Source organism: Callionymus lyra, chromosome 18, assembly GCF_982586985.1.
Source record: "Callionymus lyra chromosome 18, fCalLyr1.hap1.1, whole genome shotgun sequence".
Taxonomy (NCBI): Eukaryota; Metazoa; Chordata; class Actinopteri; order Syngnathiformes; family Callionymidae; genus Callionymus; species Callionymus lyra.
In genome coordinates, this window is record NC_141835.1 from 912,977 (window position 1) to 934,474 (window position 21,498).

The following is a 21,498-nucleotide window of genomic DNA, read 5'->3' on the forward strand; positions in this document are numbered from 1 at the left end:
TCAGTGAAGATGCTGCAGATGTTCCAGGTGTGCAGAGTAGAAACTACATGTCAACGTTAAAGTTGTCGATAAAGTTGTTTCGAAGGCTCTGCTGAAGCTGCACAAACGTTGTCGACTCAACATTCCTGCGGTTCCTCCTCGAACCTGAACATCTGCCTCCTGCTGAGACTCCAGACTCTGTTGAACATGTTTATTGGATTCATGGACAGACATGCAGAACATGCTGGACACGCTGGAGCTCACGTCCCCGGGACGTCCCAGCGCCAACACACACACACACACGCGTGAAGACCATCTTTGGCAAGAACATCTGAAGACGACAGGAACCAGAGGAGCTTAAATAACACGTGAGAAGGTCCAGAGTTTCTGGTCCACCAGAGTCGTAAGTGCAGGTAGAGAAGTAGGTTCTGGTCTCAGCAGGACCTCCTGAGGAACATCCACACGTCAGCGCTGAGGAGCAGGAGGAGCAGGAGGAGCACGAGGAGCAGGAGGAGCACGAGGAGCAGGAGGAGCAGGAGGAGCAGGAGGAGCAGGAGGAGCAGCGAGTCATCGGACCAGGAGCAGAAGAAGGAGCAGGAGCCGAGGACTCATGCATTGATCCACAGTGAAGGAGCTGCTGCTCCACGTGCAGAAGATCCTCCCTGGATTAGACCCTGACCTCTGACCTCTGACCTCTGCTCTGCTCCACATGTGTTTAAATCTCTCAACTTTATCGATCGGGTGGCGTTGACAGTCGACACTGATCTGTGACGGATTCGTACTCGCGACTCGACCGAAGCGCTCGTCCACCAGCTCTTCAAACCCCGGCAGGAGCCGAGGTCTCAAGCCGTGATGAAACCATGTTTATCAGGAAGTGAAGTTCAAATGTCAAAGTTCAAACCATGAAGCTTCTTCATCTTCAGTGACTTTGTGACGTTTGTGGTTTTATTTTGAAAGTATTTACATTATTTTGAAGAGTTTTGTTTGTTTTTCAAAACAAAAGTTGCTAAAATAAAAAAATAGTTTTTTTATTGAAACTATTTTCTTGAAACATTTTCGTGATTAAATTAAAAAAGTATTTTTGAAGCAACTTTTAGCAACAAACAGAAGAAACAAAACTAACAAACACAACCTGAAGAGGTCAAGGTCACGTGACCTGAGCCATGGAAGGATCCACGGGTCGAACCCTCTGATCAGAAGGTCAAAGATCAAAGGCACGAAGGATGATTGACAGCAGTTCTCGTTCAATCAACTCTTCAAAATAAAAGCGCAGGTGTCGCTCAGATCCAGGTCGCTTCTGATCCGTCCTTGACCCCAGAGTTGAGGGACAACAGCGCCCCCTCAGGACGAGTGACAGCTATAAATAAGTCCAGGTGAGCCGCAGGTGACCTTAGGTTGACCTTCAGGTGACCCTCAGGTGAGCTGAACAAGCGCCGCCATCTTCCTTGTCGAGCTCCAGGTACAAACACAGCAGAAGAGGAGGCGCAGAGAGATGACATCACAGGTCAGGAGGAGTCAGAAGATCTGGATGAGATGATGGACATGATGGACATGATGGACATGATGGACATGATGGACATGATGGACATGATGGACATGAGTGAAGGTCCAGCATCTACAGAGGAGCAAACGTGTCAGTTTTTAATAATATTAACAATCATCATATTATACATGATGAAGAGATGAAAGAAGGAGAAGATGAAGGAGGAGGAGGAGAAGAAGAAGGAGAAGAAGGAAGAAGAAAAATAAGGAGGAGGAGGAAGAAAAAGAAGAAGAAGGAGAACAAGAAGGAGAAGAAGGAGTAGAAGGAGAAGCATGAGAAGAAGGAGGAGGAGAAGAAGGAGATGGAGAAGGAGAAAAAGAAGGAGAAGGAGAAGAAGAAGGAGAAGAAGAAGAAGGAGAAGGAGATGAAGGAGACGAAGGAGAAGGAGGAGAAGGAGGAGAAAAAGAAGGAGAAGGAGAAGGAGACGAAGGAGAAGGAGACGAAGGAGAAGGAGGAGAAGGAGAAAAAGAAAAAGAAGGAGAAGAAGAGACTCAACTGCTCTAGTGATGTTCAGCCTGTCGATGTGTCCAAGGTCGACCTCCTGCTGCTCCTCGTCCCTCCGTCCTGACCCCTGACCCTTGACCTCTGCTGGACCACAGCTCTCCTTTACTCCTGGTACTCCTGTCAGGAGCTGGTTTCCATGACGACGCACTCTCTTGTCCCTCGACGGCCTGTAGAGAATCAACAGATCAACAACCTGACCTTTGACCCCGAGGGAGACACAAGCATCAAGATCATCGTGGGTCAGACTGATGTCCCAGTGTCCCGGGGCGACAGGCAGGAAACTCACTTCCTGCTGAGGGGGCGTGTCCAGAAATCACTTCCTGTTCCAGAGACATTCTTCTTTACAACACACACCACATTACACACCAGGACACACAACACTACACACCAGGACACACAACACTACACACCAGGACACACAACACTACACAACAGGACACACAACGTTACACACCAGGACACACAACGTTACACACCAGGACACACAACACTACACACCAGGACACACAACACTACACACCAGGACACACAACGTTACACACCAGGACACACCACATTACACACCAGGACACACAACATTACACACCAGGACACACAACACTACACACCAGGACACACAACACTACACACCAGGACACACAACACTACACACCAGGACACACAACGTTACACACAAGGACACACAACACTACACACCAGGACACACAACGTTACACACAAGGACACACAACACTACACACCAGGACACACAACACTACACACCAGGACACACAACACTACACACCAGGACACACAACACTACACCCCAGGACACACAACGTTACACACTAGGACACACAACACTACACACCAGGACACACAACACTACACACCAGGACACACACCAGGACACACAACACTACACACCAGGACACACAACACTACACACCAGGACACACAACACTATACACCAGGACACACAACACTACACACCAGGACACACAACACTACACACCAGGACACACACCAGGACACACAACACTACACACCAGGACACACAACACTACACACCAGGACACACAACACTATACACCAGGACACACAACATTACACACCAGGACACACAACACTACACACCAGGACACACAACACTACACACCAGGACACACAACGTTACACACCAGGACACACAACGTTACACACCAGGACACACAACACTACACACCAGGACACACAACACTACACACCAGGACACACAACGTTACACACCAGGACACACAACACTACACACCAGGACACACAACGTTACACACCAGGACACACAACACTACAAACCAGGACACACTACGTTACACACCAGGTCACACAACACTACACACCAGGACACACAACATTACACAACAGGACACACACCAGGACACACAACACTACACACCAGGACACACAACGTTACACACCAGGACACACAACACTACACACCAGGACACACAACACTACACACCAGGACACACAACACTACACACCAGGACACACACCAGGACACACAACACTACACACCAGGACACACAACACTACACGCCAGGACACACAACACTACACACCAGGACACACACCAGGACACACAACACTACACGCCAGGACACACAACACTACACACCAGGACACACAACACTACACACCAGGACACACACCAGGACACACACCAGGACACACAACACTACACACCAGGACACACAACACTACACACCAGGACACACACCAGGACACACAACACTACACACCAGGACACACACCAGGACACACAACACTACACACCAGGACACACACCAGGACACACAACACTACACACCAGGACACACACCAGGACACACAACACTACACACCAGGACACACAACACTACACACCAGGACACACAACACTACACACCAGGACACACAACACTACACACCAGGACACACAACACTACACACCAGGACACACAACACTACACACCAGGACACACAACACTACACACCAGGACACACACCAGGACACACAAGTAAGTAAGTAAGTAAGTAAGTAATATATATTTATATAGCGCTTTTCGAGACCAGGGTCACAAAGCGCTTTAACAATCAAAACAATACTCAAAACAGTACATACTTCAAAGATCAAGATAATACTGAGAACAACACAGGAGTTCGAGAAATTCAAGGAAAAGCCTGAACAAATAGAAACGTCTTAAGATGTTTCTTAAAGGAGTCAGTAGATCATCAAACACAGATGTTTCTTGAAGGAGTCAGTAGATCATCAAACACAGATGTTTCTTGAAGGAGTCAGTAGATCATCAAACACAGATGTTTCTTGAAGGAGTCAGTAGATCATCAAACACAGATGTTTCTTGAAGGAGTCAGTAGATCATCAAACACAGATGTTTCTTGAAGGAGTCAGTAGATCATCAAACACAGATGTTTCTTAAAGGAGTCAGTAGATCATCAAACACACATGTTTCTTGAAGGAGTCAGTAGATCATCAAACACAGATGTTTCTTGAAGGAGTCAGTAGATCATCAAACACAGATGTTTCTTGAAGGAGTCAGTAGATCATCAAACACAGATGTTTCTTGAAGGAGTCAGTAGATCATCAAACACAGATGTTTCTTGAAGGAGTCAGTAGATCATCAAACACAGATGTTTCTTGAAGGAGTCAGTAGATCATCAAACACAGATGTTTCTTGAAGGAGTCAGTAGATCATCAAACACAGATGTTTCTTAAAGGAGTCAGTAGATCATCAAGAGCAAAGAGAGAGAAGATCGTTCCAAAGCTTAGGAGCAACAGCCTGAAAAGATTTCTCTCCTCTGGTCCTGAGTCGTGTGCGTGGAACCATAAGTAGATTCTGATCCACAGACCTCAGAGCCCGAGCTGGGGTGTAAGTCTGGATCAGATCAGTGATGTAAGGAGGAGCCTGACCATGAATAGATCTGAAAGTAAGAACCAGAATTTTAAAGTTGATCCTGAAACTGGAAGCCAGTGAAGAGTTTGAAGGAGAAATGTGAGTTCTTCTACTAGAGCGGCTCAGAGTTCTGAATCAACTGCAGGCGAGACGATCCTTCTTGTTAAGACATGAAAACAAACTGTTACAATAGTCCAGACGAGAAGAAACAAACATGGATTATAAGATCCAGATCATGTTCCGACAACATTTTCCTAAGTTTAGAGATTTTTCTCAGTTGAAGGAAACAGTTTCTGGTCAGTTTTCTTCAGTGTTGAACAAGAGACATGTCTTTATCAAATACAACACCCAGGTTTCTCAGGCTCAGTTTGACAGACTGACATAAGTCACCCAAGTACTGACTCAACCCTGAACTTTATCATCAACAATCACCAGAGTTTCAGTTTTGTCCACATTAAGCTGTAAAGTGTTTTCACTCATTGTTTGATTTCTAGCAAACAATTGACTAAGCGGACACACAACACTACACGCCAGGACACACAACACTACACACCAGGACACACAACACTACACGCCAGGACACACAACACTACACGCCAGGACACACAACACTACACACCAGGACACACAACACTACACACCAGGACACACAACACTACACACCAGGACACACTACACACCAGGACACACAACACTACACACCAGGACACACAACACTACACACCAGGACACACATCTGCTCCATAAAGAAACCACTAAAGTTCTTTAGTGACGACAAACTCAAACTGTGAAGAGAAGATTATTTTCCATGTGGTCGTAATTGAAGGAAATATTTGGTTAAGAAACGAAGTCGAAGAAATGTTTCTGATGTTTGAACAAGTCTTTAAAACTTTATTGAAACATGTCGAACGAACAGAGCTGAGAGACAATGATTGACAGCTAATAGTGAAACAATTTTCAACTGTTATTGATTGACACACGTCTAATCCAATCAAATCTCTTAGTGCTCCACTCAGTGGGCGGAGCTTATGACAAAGAAAGCGTCTCATTGGTTGATGTTGTAACTTGTGGTTCAATCAGCTGCAGCTTCACTAACATGTTCCTGTGAGTGTGTAGATCAATAAAGTTGTTGTTATAGTAACACAAACATGTGTAGATCAATAAAGTTGTTGTTATAGTAACACAAACATGTGTAGATCAATAAAGTTGTTGTTATAGTAACACAAACATGTGTAGATCAATAAAGTTGTTGTTATAGTTACACAAACATGTGTAGATCAATAAAGTTGTTGTTATAGTTACACAAACATGTGTAGATCAATAAAGTTGTTGTTATAGTAACACAAACATGTGTAGATCAATAAAGTTGTTGTTATAGTAACACAAACATGTGTGAGTCAATAAAGTTGTTGTTATAGTAACACAAACATGTGTAGATCAATAAAGTTGTTGTTATAGTAACACAAACATGTGTAGATCAATAAAGTTGTTGTTATAGTAACACAAACATGTGTAGATCAATAAAGTTGTTGTTATAGTAACACAAACATGTGTAGATCAATAAAGTTGTTGTTATAGTTACACAAACATGTGTAGATCAATAAAGTTGTTGTTATAGTAACACAAACATGTGTAGATCAATAAAGTTGTTGTTATAGTAACACAAACATGTGTAGATCAATAAAGTTGTTGTTATAGTAACACAAACATGTGTAGATCAATAAAGTTGTTGTTATAGTAACACAAACATGTGTAGATCAATAAAGTTGTTGTTATAGTAACACAAACATGTGTAGATCAATAAAGTTGTTGTTATAGTTACACAAACATGTGTAGATCAATAAAGTTGTTGTTATAGTAACACAAACATGTGTAGATCAATAAAGTTGTTGTTATAGTAACACAAACATGTGTAGATCAATAAAGTTGTTGTTATAGTTACACAAACATGTGTAGATCAATAAAGTTGTTGTTATAGTAACACAAACATGTGTAGATCAATAAAGTTGTTGTTATAGTAACACAAACATGTGTGAGTCAATAAAGTTGTTGTTATAGTAACACAAACATGTGTGAGTCAATACAGTTGTTGTTATAGTAACACAAACATGTGTGAGTCAATAAAGTTGTTGTTATAGTAACACAAACATGTGTGAGTCAATAAAGTTGTTGTTATAGTAACACAAACAAGTGTGAGTCAATACAGTTGTTGTTATAGTAACACAAACATGTGTGAGTCAATACAGTTGTTGTTATAGTAACACAAACATGTGTAGATCAATAAAGTTGTTGTTATAGTAACACAAACATGTGTAGATCAATAAAGTTGTTGTTATAGTAACACACACATGTGTGAGTCAATACAGTTGTTGTTATAGTAACACAAACATGTGTGAGTCAATAAAGTTGTTGTTATAGTAACACAAACATGTGAGAGTCAATAAAGTTGTTGTTATAGTAACACAAACATGTGTGAGTCAATAAAGTTGTGTTATAGTAACACAAACATGTGAGTCAATAAAGTTGTTGTTATAGTAACACAAACATGTGTGAGTCAATAAAGTTGTTGTTATAGTAACACAAACATGTGTGAGTCAATAAAGTTGTTGTTATAGTAACACAAACATGTGTGAGTCAATAAAGTTGTTGTTATAGTAACACAAACATGTTATAGTAACACAAACATGTGAGAGTCAATAAAGTTGTTGTTATAGTAACACAAACATGTGTGAGTCAATAAAGTTGTTGTTATAGTAACACAAACATGTGTGAGTCAATAAAGTTGTTGTTAAAGTAACACAAACATGTGTGAGTCAATAAAGTTGTTGTTATAGTAACACAAACATGTGTGAGTCAAAAAAGTTGTTGTTATAGTAACACAAACATGTGTGAGTCAATAAAGTTGTTGTTATAGTAACACAAACATGTGTGAGTCAATAAAGTTGTTGTTATAGTAACACAAACATGTGTGAGGCAATAAAGTTGTTGTTATAGTAACACAAACATGTGTGAGTCAATACAGTTGTTGTTATAGTAACACAAACATGTGTGAGTCAATAAAGTTGTTGTTATAGTAACACAAACATGTGTGAGTCAATAAAGTTGTTGTTATAGTAACACAAACAAGTGTGAGTCAATACAGTTGTTGTTATAGTAACACAAACATGTGTGAGTCAATACAGTTGTTGTTATAGTAACACAAACATGTGTAGATCAATAAAGTTGTTGTTATAGTAACACAAACATGTGTAGATCAATAAAGTTGTTGTTATAGTAACACACACATGTGTGAGTCAATACAGTTGTTGTTATAGTAACACAAACATGTGTGAGTCAATAAAGTTGTTGTTATAGTAACACAAACATGTGAGAGTCAATAAAGTTGTTGTTATAGTAACACAAACATGTGTGAGTCAATAAAGTTTTGTTATAGTAACACAAACATGTGAGTCAATAAAGTTGTTGTTATAGTAACACAAACATGTGTGAGTCAATAAAGTTGTTGTTATAGTAACACAAACATGTGTGAGTCAATAAAGTTGTTGTTATAGTAACACAAACATGTGTGAGTCAATAAAGTTGTTGTTATAGTAACACAAACATGTTATAGTAACACAAACATGTGAGAGTCAATAAAGTTGTTGTTATAGTAACACAAACATGTGTGAGTCAATAAAGTTGTTGTTATAGTAACACAAACATGTGTGAGTCAATAAAGTTGTTGTTATAGTAACACAAACATGTGTGAGTCAATAAAGTTGTTGTTATAGTAACACAAACATGTGTGAGTCAATAAAGTTGTTGTTATAGTAACACAAACATGTGTAGATCAATAAAGTTGTTGTTATAGTAACACAAACATGTGTGAGTCAATAAAGTTGTTGTTATAGTAACACAAACATGTGTAGATCAATAAAGTTGTTGTTATAGTAATACAAACATGTGTGAGTCAATAAAGTTGTTGTTATAGTAACACAAACATGTGTAGATCAATAAAGTTGTTGTTATAGTAACACAAACATGTGTGAGTCAATAAAGTTGTTGTTATAGTAACACAAACATGTGTGAGTCAATAAAGTTGTTGTTATAGTAACACAAACATGTGTGAGTCAATAAAGTTGTTGTTATAGTAACACAAACATGTGAGAGTCAATAAAGTTGTTGTTATAGTAACACAAACATGTGTGAGTCAATAAAGTTGTTGTTATAGTAACACAAACATGTGTGAGTCAATACAGTTGTTGTTATAGTAACACAAACATGTTAGAGTCAATAAAGTTGTTGTTATAGTAACACAAACATGTTAGAGTCAATAAAGTTGTTGTTATAGTAACACAAACATGTGTGAGTCAATAAAGTTGTTGTTATAGTAACACAAACATGTTAGAGTCAATAAAGTTGTTGTTATAGTAACACAAACATGTGTGAGTCAATAAAGTTGTTGTTATAGTAACACAAACATGTGTGAGTCAATAAAGTTGTTGTTATAGTAACACAAACATGTGTGTCAATAAAGTTGTTGTTATAGTAACACAAACATGTGTGAGTCAATAAAGTTGTTGTTATAGTAACACAAACATGTGTGAGTCAATAAAGTTGTTGTTATAGTAACACAAACATGTTAGAGTCAATAAAGTTGTTGTTATAGTAACACAAACATGTGTGAGTCAATAAAGTTGTTGTTATAGTAACACAAACATGTTAGAGTCAATAAAGTTGTTGTTATAGTAACACAAACATGTTAGAGTCAATAAAGTTGTTTTTATAGTAACACAAACATGTGTGAGTCAATAAAGTTGTTGTTATAGTAACACAAACATGTGTGAGTCAATAAAGTTGTTGTTATAGTAACACAAACATGTGTGAGTCAATAAAGTTGTTGTTATAGTAACACAAACATGTGTGAGTCAATAAAGTTGTTGTTATAGTAACACAAACATGTGTGAGTCAATAAAGTTGTTGTTATAGTAACACAAACATGTGTGAGTCAACAAAGTTGTTTTTATAGTAACACAAACATGTGTGAGTCAATAAAGTTGTTGTTATAGTAACACAAACATGTGTGAGTCAATAAAGTTGTTGTTATAGTAACACAAACATGTGTGAGTCAACAAAGTTGTTTTTATAGTAACACAAACATGTGTGAGTCAATAAAGTTGTTGTTATAGTAACACAAACATGTGTGAGTCAATAAAGTTGTTGTTATAGTAACACAAACATTTGTGAGTCAATAAAGTTGTTGTTATAGTAACACAAACATGTGTGAGTCAATAAAGTTGTTGTTATAGTAACACAAACATGTGTAGATCAATAAAGTTGTTGTTATAGTAACACAAACATGTGTGAGTCAATAAAGTTGTTGTTATAGTAACACAAACATGTGTGAGTCAATAAAGTTGTTGTTATAGTAACACAAACATGTGTGAGTCAACAAAGTTGTTTTTATAGTAACACAAACATGTGTGAGTCAATAAAGTTGTTGTTATAGTAACACAAACATGTGTGAGTCAATAAAGTTGTTGTTATAGTAACACAAACATTTGTGAGTCAATAAAGTTGTTGTTATAGTAACACAAACATGTGTGAGTCAATAAAGTTGTTGTTATAGTAACACAAACATGTGTAGATCAATAAAGTTGTTGTTATAGTAACACAAACATGTGTGAGTCAATAAAGTTGTTGTTATAGTAACACAAACATGTGTGAGTCAATAAAGTTGTTGTTATAGTAACACAAACATGTTATAGTAACACAAACATGTGAGAGTCATGTGATCGATGACATCATCACTCTCAGGGTAAATACAGTAGGAGGTTAGTGTGAGATCGAGGGGTCAGAGGTCAACAGAAAAGTATTACTTCAGTTTTTAATGGAGCACGAATGTTATTATTAACTTCCTGTTGCTTTACTCTATGTTCACTGAAGGTTTATTTACTGTTTTGATGTTTGTTTGTGTGTCATTTTTATATTCATATATAAATATAATAAAATACATTTTGATCAAACAGATTTTTAAAAGCTAATAAAACGTCATATTTCATTAATTATTTTAAAAACTGTGAATGTTTTTGCAAGAACACAGAAGAATAAACAGGAAATGATAAGAGATGAAGACGTATCTCTGGAATCTATTGACAGAAAAATACTTTAAGAGTATTTTTGAGTACTTTTGAGTATTTTTGAGTATTTTTGAGTATTTCTGAGTATTTTTGAGTATTTCTGAGTATTTTTGAGCATTTCTGAGTATTTTTGAGCATTTCTGAGTATTTCTGAGCATTTATGACAGATCATGACGTCTCTTGCTCTACCGTAACACCTTCACAAAAGCGCAGGTTCTTTTTTAAGGTGCGGCAGAACCGCGGCTCACTGGACCGCAGCGGGTTCTGTCGGCACCGGACCCCGGACTGACAGCAGGTGTGAGGCCAGTGACGGTGGTTACGTTTCACGGAACCTCACGACACAAAGAGCGAGTGAATATAAACTTGTAGTTCAAGGTTTACGGTACAATGGAAGCAAGTATTCAAACACTATAACATGGACGTTAGCATTAGCATGTTAGCTCGTTAGCTCTAGTTTAGTTTAAATATCATAACATGTCGAGTAACATCTTCATCATTTTACTTCACGTTACAACTAACAAGTCAAGCACCGACTTTGTTTCAAATCTCGGTTGATAAACGTCAAATAAAGATGTATTCGTCTGGACACGTGAGTTTAATAATAATATTGAAGAACAAACAGTAGTTTTTGTTCAATGAAGCACGAATGTGTTGAAAGTAGTTCACAGTAACTGAGACAATATTTAACATTTGAAACATTATTTCCTGATGTATTTATGCAAAAGTCATTCAAGTGTGTAAAATATTTCTGTTATTGTGTTTTAACGATTCATTATTAAAAAATAAACCTATTGTTACCTGAGACTTTAACTTAATATTGTTGTTTATTTTGGATCCTAAAGATTTCTCTGACAAAATGTGTTTCTTTAAACAATCAAAGGCTTTAAACCAAATGTTCTTCTAAGATCAGATGATGTTCAGCTGAAGGTCGGACCAGAAGGTCAGGTCCAGATGTTTGACCCGAGAAGAGGGTCAAACATCTGGACCAGAAGGTCAGGTCCAGATGTTTGACTCGAGAAGAGGGTCAAACATCTGGACCAGAAGGTCAGGTCCAGATGTTTGACCCGAGAAGAGGATCAGGTTCACCAAGAGTTCGCCATAGAATCATAATCAAGAGAGTTTGTTTTTGAAGATGTTTTTGGTGAAAACTCCACACAAAATGATATTTTGAGAGTAAAGGTGAGATGAAGAGATTCAACAGGTAAAGAAATGACTTTCTAGAAACTAGATTTAACTTAACAGTGATTTAATGTTTATAGTATGTTATTTTTCTCAATGTTTTATTTACATATATATATATGTTATATATGTATTACTGTGACTTTCATCAAACAGTCACATGAAGCCACTGGAAATGTATCTGAACCTCAACTAAATAAACCTTTTTAAGTGGATTCTTCTTAACTTAACTTCCATCATTTCACACGAGTCAGAGTCGCTTCATTTGTTGTTTTTCAACTTTTCATTCTCTGATATGAAAATCTTTCTCTGTTCAAATGTCTTCTCCTGACGTCTGTAACCACACAGTCGTTTTGGTCTAATAAGCCTTTGTTGGGTCTTTCAAGCTAAAATGTTGGAAACAATGTAGAATCTTTCGCTGAATCACTTTCCAGTTCGTCAACTTGATTGTGTTTGTGTTGAAGTTACTGTTAACAGATGTTTGCAGACAAATCACCGACAACTTGAGGAACGATACGTTATCTTAGGTAGAACTTGATCGATTCCTCAGAAGGTCTCCTTCAGGAAACTGTTGTTAATTGTTAAACGTGCGTCTCAAGGGAAGTTTAATGTCGGGACTGTTATTAAAACATGTCTAAAACCATGAAGAAATGAATCTTTGAATGTTTAAAACTGACAGGAGCAGAGACGAGTTCACCACGGATGCCTCAGCGGATCAAGAAAGAAGCGTCTCCTTCAAATACAGCCGACGACCTTTGACCTAAGACCTTTGCTCCCCACGTTCTTAAACATTCATGAGGATGTAAATGTTGATGGTGTTCCTTCAGGGACGAGATCACTGCTCAGAGCAGAAGAAGATCTTCCTGAGTTTGAAAAGATCACGAAGGATCCGCGTCAAAAGGATGTAAATCCATAAAGATTCTTTAAAAGCTTCCAAGTGTTGTTGAGAACAAACATTATTTGAACTGTAATGACATAAATATCATCAAATCATATGAATTGAAATCAAAGACAAACAAACATGATTATCTTTGATTCTTGTGATGATTTATTTCTTAAATCTTGTTCAAATGAGCTGCAAAGAAAATTGAGTGATTTTCATTCCATTGACGAATGTGAGACGTTTGTGTTTATTTCTTGTCGGAAAATCATTCTTTTGATCAATAGATCGATCTTTATTCAAAGGAATGTCATTTCTTATTATTGCATTTGTGTATCAGGAGGGAAGTGACGACACAATCCATCGGTACGAGATACTCTTTATTGATAATGAAGGATTTCTGTGTGAAGATCAAAAACTGTTCAGTTCTCTTGTGACGATTCCACACGAGCCACGGTTTAATATTGAAATATTTCTGTCCGTCAAAGAACCCGATGTTGTTATTATTTCTCTTATTCGACTTTTCTATTCACTGAAGACGATATTTACTCACATTGATGTTACTTTTGTTTGAGCGTCATGTGATCATTTATGTGTTTGATGTGATCTGTGAAGTTGTTTCTACTTCCTGTCTTTCTATGTTCCTCACATTAGATGATTCCTCGTGTTGATGGTTCAATTCAAATAGATTCTTGTAGTTAAAATAGTAACTCCATAGTACTGTCATAAAGTACGACGACGTCAGATGTTGACGACAGAAGAACAAACTCTTACAAACGTACAAACCATCGAGACTTTTCTGGTGAAGCAGAAAAACAACGACATGATAATAAAGTCTAGCAGAGAGACGTCGTTTCTCTGCTAGACTTTATTTTTGTTCCCGGCATGATGGAGACGTCGACAGACTTCCTCTGGATCACACGAGCGAGCGAAGACTTCATCAGACCTGAACGTTCTCTCTGGATTTATCTTGATCCAGCAGCAGCTTCGAGCGACAGGATCATCATGTCATCATGTCGCTCGAAGTTCGAGTCGTAACTTTTTAAAGCTACTAACTTATGTGGTTTGTGGCTCCGATACTAGTTGTTATTGATCAGGTGTAATCTTCAAAATATCTTAAGTCTTTCCTCAAAGAAAGAAGAATGGAATCCATGAGCTGACTGAGGACGAGAGGATACCGTCTCCAGCAGCTTTTAAAGCTAATGTTTGTACATATTTTGTCTTTCAGTTCTATTCAGTGTGTTGAACTATATGGTATCGTGAGCATGGTGGAGCGGTCATAATGTTATGGTCTCCCACCTGAGGCGACTGCGAGGAGGTCCTGCTCCAGGACTGGGCCGTCACGGGGGCGTGAGGGATGGTCTGAGACGCTTCCACGGACGGAGACTGACATCTTTTCCCGCGTCTGAGGCCGGAGTCGTCGGTGTTGTTGATGCGACGCATGAACATCTGGAACATCGAGAAGTGATTGACGACCACGACAGCTGCAGCTCTTTGAAGGTTGAAGTTTGATAAAACACAAATAACAACTGCTTCAGTCTGAGGACGTCACAGCATGGAATCTCGCTCACGACGAAGTGTAAACATCAGCAAAAATCACACCTGGGTCACGAGCTCTTGGTTTCAAACCTGCAACCACAGGACATGGACTTGTGTTTGAAGTACCTCAGCAGGCGACGGTTTGACTCCCTTCACAGGATTCGCTCCCGTGCGACTGATGGACGTCTCCTCGGCGTCGGTGGTGGTCGCAGGATACGCTCGCCATGTCGTCGCCGGTTCCACCTCGTCCTCGGACCCGCAGTCCCTGGTGGTCCTGGTTCCTCCTCTCGCTCCAGACGCTCCTTCTACGGTCGCGGCTCCTCGGTTCCTCCAGGTGCTCCTCACGGTCACGTTCCTGGAGTCCGCCGGGTCTTCCAGGGACGGAGGGTTTTGTCTCTTCCAGCTGCTCACGGTACTGCCCGACTCGGCGAGGTCTGCGGCGCCGTCCGAGGTCAGGGAGCTGTTGGGTCTGGGCCTCGATGAGGACTCGCCGGAACACTCCATCCCACTGTCTGGGTCCTGGACGTGCAGAGGGATCTCGCTCTTGGGGATGGAGATCTCGTAAGGGACGGACACGCTGCCGTAGTGGTCGCTGGCAGGACCTGAGAGAAGTTAAACAATCAACCGCTGAAGAAGGAAGTCAGACTGAAGATCTCATCGTTCTGTTGATCTAACATTTAACCATGAAGAACTTGAGCTGAACATACTCGTGAACTTCCTCAACTTTACACGACCAGGCAGAGGCTCCGGTTAAGAAGGTTGTTGTTTTAATGAACCTTATGTAAAACTTTCAAGTTGAACTTATAAAACCCGACATGAAAAGCTACCGTTAGCTCGACACGAACATTGAACATTTGTAAATATTTGATCCGAGACACTAACCTATGAGGATGTTGCTGGTCGACGTGTGCCGTTCCTTCGCCGGCAGGACTTCACTGGACACGCTGCTGCTGCGGCTGCTGGTTCTGGACGAGCTCGGGTCGTTGGGGTAGAAAGTGATGCTGCTGGTCATTTTGCTGGTGCCGGTTACAACCGGTTTGGTGGAAATCTTGGGCTTCCCGTTGGTGGACACCGGCTCTGAGATCATCATCTCTTTCCTGTCGATCTCAACTATGACCGGCTTGATGACGGCCTTTGACCTCAGCGCCTCTCTTGGGCTGCAGACCCGCTGGATCTCCAGTCCGGAGAGGGTCTGTGTCGGGCCCAGATGGAGTCCGTCTGCCAGGTTGGTTCTGCTGTGAAGCTCCTCATCGAAGGAGCTGCGAGTGGAAGAATCTTCTGAATGCGACTCGCGGGTACTTGAGTATCTTGAGAACCTCGATGCAGCTGCTCTACTGCTTACAGCTGAGGACACGGATTCGGGCAGTGGTTCCGGTTCTGACGGCCTTGACCCTGTAGACTCGGTCTCAGAAGCTGAGGATTGGCTCTCTGACCCCTGGTCGTTGGACAGCAGTGGAACATGCGACCGGTACGCTGTGAAGGATCCGTTTGCTTTGGACATTGTGGAAGCTACAGGCACAGCAGAGGTTTCTTCAACCTGGTCCAGCAAGTCTTGATCCGAACCCGGGTCTCTCTCGGACATACTGGCCACAGTGGTCTCGGGCACTACATCGGAATGATTGGATTCACTATCACTGCCTACGTAGGGCTTGGATATCTTCTCCAGTCGACTCTTCTTGGCGTCCCCATGTTTGAGGGTCCTCAGGGGCTTCTGGTCGTTGGCCGCAGGAGGGTACCGGCTCAGAACCGACGCTTTCTTAGCATCGCTCAAGTTGACCGGAGCGTAGCCTCTCATCCGTTCGTCCGCCCCCCCGCCGGCTTCTTTTAACCCATTATCTACCGAAACAGTGGTCGGGGTTTTAGGTTTCCTCCTGGACATGTGGGCCGGGCTGAGGGGTCTCCTGGGGGACGACAGAGAAGCGTCTTCGGAGTGGATCAGGTCTCTGCTCCGCACTTTGGCGTCTTTTTTAAGAGGTGAAAGTTTGGGTGAAGTTACTTCCGAGACGTTTGCTGCACTTTTGTACTTCGGCTTCTCAAGCCTGAATCCTGGTTTTGAAACCATCTCCTCGTTATCAGATCTGCCGTTTTCCAGGACCTTCGCTGGGCTTTTGGGGTAAATGTTGCCCTTCGTGTCCATTTTTCCACCTGATCCTGCTTTTGCGACCAACTGCGTCTGGAGCTTCTCCACCTGCTCCGCGAGGACGTGACCTCGGTTCAGTTCCAGTTGATACCTTTCGTTAAGTTCGCCGTTTCTACCTTCTGAAACCTTCAGGTCCTGCTCCACGATCTCCAGCTGTTTGAGACGGTTCTTCAGCTTCTCCACTTCCTGTGTCAACTCCCTGACCTTGTTGTCCTCCTCCTGGGACCCGTCCAGACTGTTCTTCTGATTCAACAGCCCGTCGTCGCTCAGCTTCAAGTAGTCAAAGCTCTTCTTGCGAACGGTGCGTTTGTTGGCGTGGACTCCTGTGGTGGAGAGCTCGTCTTCGATCCTGGACCTCATCAGGTCGGCGTGACCGGGGTCTGCCGACATCTGGATCTTCTGATGCTCGAGCTGCTCCGTCAACTTCAGAATAACGTTGGCATCTTCTTGTTGCTTCTGCAGCAGCTTCTTACGTTCAGTCGTGAAACTCTGGGTCAATCCCTTCAACTTCTCGAACTCCGTCGCCAAAGCCTGCTCAGCTCTGTTCAGCCTCGCCTCGGATCCTTCCACCTCCTTCAGCCGAGCCTTCAGAGCCTCCAGCTCGGTGGAGAGCTTCTTGGTCAGGTTCTTCTCCTCGTTGAGGCTCAGGCACAGCTGGCTGCAGTCGGACTTGCTCTTCCCGAAGGCCTCCTCCAACTTCTCCAGCTCTGCCATGCGTCGTTGAAGACGTTCGATCTCTGCCTTCAGGTCTTTGGTGAGGTTTTCTTCCTCCTCCAGCTTCTCTCGAACGGTCCGGCAGAGGTCTTCAGCTTTACGCACCTCCTCGTCCTTGCCCTGGATCCTCAGGAGACGTTTCCTCAGAGCCTCCACGTCGGCCAGCTGAGTGGAGTTGCTGCCTTCAGCCTGGATGATCTTGTCCTGCAGGTCAAACACACTCGTTAGTTCTACCTGCTCATGTTCCAGCAGCACCGAACCCACCTGAAGGTCCAGCAGCTCGTCCTCGGACTTCTGCAGCTTGTTGGTGGCCTCCTCCAGCTCGTCCAGCCTCCGGCTCAGACTCTGCAGCTTGTGCCGCAGGTGGCGATGCGTCATGTCTTTGTGCTCAGACATGGCTGGAGATGTTTCTTCAAGTGTTGCTTACTTGACGACACACTTTAGAAACATTTGTGTCGTTATGTTGAATTAATTCTTTGACCGCCTGGAGAACCGTGATGTCATTCAAGGAGATGCTGGTTCGATTCCTTCTTCTCTGTCGCTCTTTCAACTCAGTCCACAGCGACTCGTCATCTGGAGGAGAAACAAGTCATGACTGGAGGCTCCAGGAAAGGTGTTGAGAGAGAAGAAGAAACGCTTTTATCGCTTCATCCAATTCATTCTTTTATGTTGTTAATCATCTGCAGCAATTTTCCCCGAAATCTGGACTTCAATTTTCACAGGCTCGGGGGCCGGTACGGGTCCACGAGACGTTAGATTCAGGTCCACACAGAAAGATAAAGTATATTTTGACTTCACTCTTCATCAATCATAACTTTCGGTGATTTATTGTGAAAGAATAATTCATGTTGTTGCGTGAGACACTTTTGAAGTCAAACGATATGTAAAGTAGTGAAAAAAACTTCAACTCTGATAAAACTATGTGTAGTATTGTGTAGTCTTTACTCTGGTGTTGTGATAGTGTAGTAACAAGTATATATGTGTAGTATTGTCCAATACTTGACTCTGGTGTTGTGATAGTGTAGTAACAAGTATATATGTGTAGTATTGTCCAGTACTTGACTCTGGTGTTGTGATAGTGTAGTTACAAGTATATATGTGTAGTATTGTCCAGTACTTGACTCTGGTGTTGTGATAGTGTAGTAACAAGTATATATGTGTAGTATTGTCCAGTACTTGACTCTGGTGTTGTGATAGTGTAGTAACAAGTATATATGTGTAGTATTGTCCAGTACTTGACTCTGGTGTTGTGATAGCGTAGTTACAAGTATATATGTGTAGTATTGTCCAGTACTTGACTCTGGTGTTGTGATAGTGCAGTAACAAGTATATATGTGTAGTATTGTCCAGTACTTGACTCTGGTGTTGTGATAGTGTAGTTACAAGTATATATGTGTAGTATTGTCCAGTACTTGACTCTGGTGTTGTGATAGTGTAGTAACAAGTATATATGTGTAGTATTGTCCAGTACTTGACTCTGGTGTTGTGATAGTGTAGTAACAAGTATATATGTGTAGTATTGTCCAGTACTTGACTCTGGTGTTGTGATAGTGTAGTAACAAGTATATATGTGTAGTATTGTCCAGTACTTGACTCTGGTGTTGTGATAGTGCAGTAACAAGTATATATGCGTAGTATTGTCCAGTACTTGACTCTGGTGTTGTGATAGTGTAGTTACAAGTATATATGTGTAGTATTGTCCAGTACTTGACTCTGGTGTTGTGATAGTGCAGTAACAAGTATATATGCGTAGTATTGTCCAGTACTTGACTCTGGTGTTGTGATAGTGCAGTAACAAGTATATATGCGTAGTATTGTCCAGTACTTGACTCTGGTGTTGTGATAGTGCAGTAACAAGTATATATGTGTAGTATTGTCCAGTACTTGACTCTGGTGTTGTGATAGTGCAGTAACAAGTATATATGTGTAGTATTGTCCAGTACTTGACTCTGGTGTTGTGATAGTGCAGTAACAAGTATATATGTGTAGTATTGTCCAGTACTTGACTCTGGTGTTGTGATAGTGTAGTAACAAGTATATATGTGTAGTATTGTCCAGTACTTGACTCTGGTGTTGTGATAGTGTAGTAACAAGTATATATGTGTAGTATTGTCCAGTACTTGACTCTGGTGTTGCGATAGTGTAGTAACAAGTATATATGTGTAGTATTGTCCAGTACTTGACTCTGGTGTTGTGATAGTGTAGTAACAAGTATATATGTGTAGTATTGTCCAGTACTTGACTCTGGTGTTGTGATAGTGTAGTTACAAGTATATATGTGTAGTATTGTCCAGTACTTGACTCTGGTGTTGTGATAGTGTAGTAACAAGTATATATGTGTAGTATTGTCGAGTACTTGACTCTGGTGTTGTGATAGTGTAGTAACAAGTATATATGTGTAGTATTGTCGAGTACTTGACTCTGGTGTTTTGATAGTGTAGTAACAAGTATATATGTGTAGTATTGTCCAGTACTTGACTCTGGTGTTGTGATAGTGTAGTAACAAGTATATATGTGTAGTATTGTCCAGTACTTGACTCTGGTGTTGTGATAGTGTAGTAACAAGTATATATGTGTAATATTGTCCAGTACTTGACTCTGGTGTTGTGATAGTGTATTAACAAGTATATATGTGTAGTATTGTCGAGTACTTGACTCTGGTGTTGTGATAGTGTAGTAACAAGTATATATGTGTAGTATTGTCCAGTACTTGACTCTGGTGTTGTGATAGTGTAGTAACAAGTATATATGTGTAGTATTGTCCAGTACTTGACTCTGGTGTTGTGATAGTGTAGTAACAAGTATACATGTGTAGTATTGTCCAGTACTTGACTCTGGTGTTGTGATAGTGTAGTAACCAGTATATATGTGTAGTATTGTCCAGTACTTGACTCTGGTGTTGTGATAGTGTAGTAACAAGTATACATGTGTAGTATTGTCCAGTACTTGACTCTGGTGTTGTGATAGTGTAGTAACCAGTATATATGTGTAGTATTGTCCAGTACTTGACTCTGGTGTTGTGATAGTGCAGTAACAAGTATATATGTGTAGTATTGTCCAGTACTTGACTCTGGTGTTGTGATAGTGTAGTAACAAGTATATATGTGTAGTATTGTCCAGTACTTGACTCTGGTGTTGTGATAGTGTAGTAACAAGTATATATGTGTAGTATTGTCCAGTACTTGACTCTGGTGTTGCGATAGTGTAGTAACAAGTATATATGTGTAGTATTGTCCAGTACTTGACTCTGGTGTTGTGATAGTGTAGTAACAAGTATATATGTGTAGTATTGTCCAGTACTTGACTCTGGTGTTGTGATAGTGTAGTTACAAGTATATATGTGTAGTATTGTCCAGTACTTGACTCTGGTGTTGTGATAGTGTAGTAACAAGTATATATGTGTAGTATTGTCGAGTACTTGACTCTGGTGTTGTGATAGTGTAGTAACAAGTATATATGTGTAGTATTGTCGAGTACTTGACTCTGGTGTTTTGATAGTGTAGTAACAAGTATATATGTGTAGTATTGTCCAGTACTTGACTCTGGTGTTGTGATAGTGTAGTAACAAGTATATATGTGTAGTATTGTCCAGTACTTGACTCTGGTGTTGTGATAGTGTAGTAACAAGTATATATGTGTAATATTGTCCAGTACTTGACTCTGGTGTTGTGATAGTGTATTAACAAGTATATATGTGTAGTATTGTCGAGTACTTGACTCTGGTGTTGTGATAGTGTAGTAACAAGTATATATGTGTAGTATTGTCCAGTACTTGACTCTGGTGTTGTGATAGTGTAGTAACAAGTATATATGTGTAGTATTGTCCAGTACTTGACTCTGGTGTTGTGATAGTGTAGTAACAAGTATACATGTGTAGTATTGTCCAGTACTTGACTCTGGTGTTGTGATAGTGTAGTAACCAGTATATATGTGTAGTATTGTCCAGTACTTGACTCTGGTGTTGTGATAGTGCAGTAGTGCAGTAACAA

The 21,498-nt window shown here is 40.7% G+C and overlaps 1 protein-coding gene across 1 annotated transcript in view; it reads right to left on the minus strand.

The window, feature by feature from the left end:
- Nucleotides 1–175: 175 nt before the first annotated feature.
- luzp1 (leucine zipper protein 1) overlaps nucleotides 176–21,498 on the minus strand; it is a 53,908-nt gene continuing 32,585 nt past the window's right edge. Inside the window, exons 2-7 of the mRNA XM_087780598.1 lie at nucleotides 17,774–18,082; nucleotides 15,538–17,713; nucleotides 14,782–15,257; nucleotides 14,416–14,565; nucleotides 2,019–2,193; nucleotides 176–1,594 (exon numbers count right to left, since the gene is read on the minus strand). Coding sequence (XP_087636724.1) covers nucleotides 2,023–2,193; nucleotides 14,416–14,565; nucleotides 14,782–15,257; nucleotides 15,538–17,713; nucleotides 17,774–17,905 — 3,105 coding nt within the window. The 5' untranslated portion in view covers nucleotides 17,906–18,082 and the 3' untranslated portion in view covers nucleotides 176–1,594; nucleotides 2,019–2,022. The remainder of the gene's footprint in view (nucleotides 1,595–2,018; nucleotides 2,194–14,415; nucleotides 14,566–14,781; nucleotides 15,258–15,537; nucleotides 17,714–17,773; nucleotides 18,083–21,498) is intronic.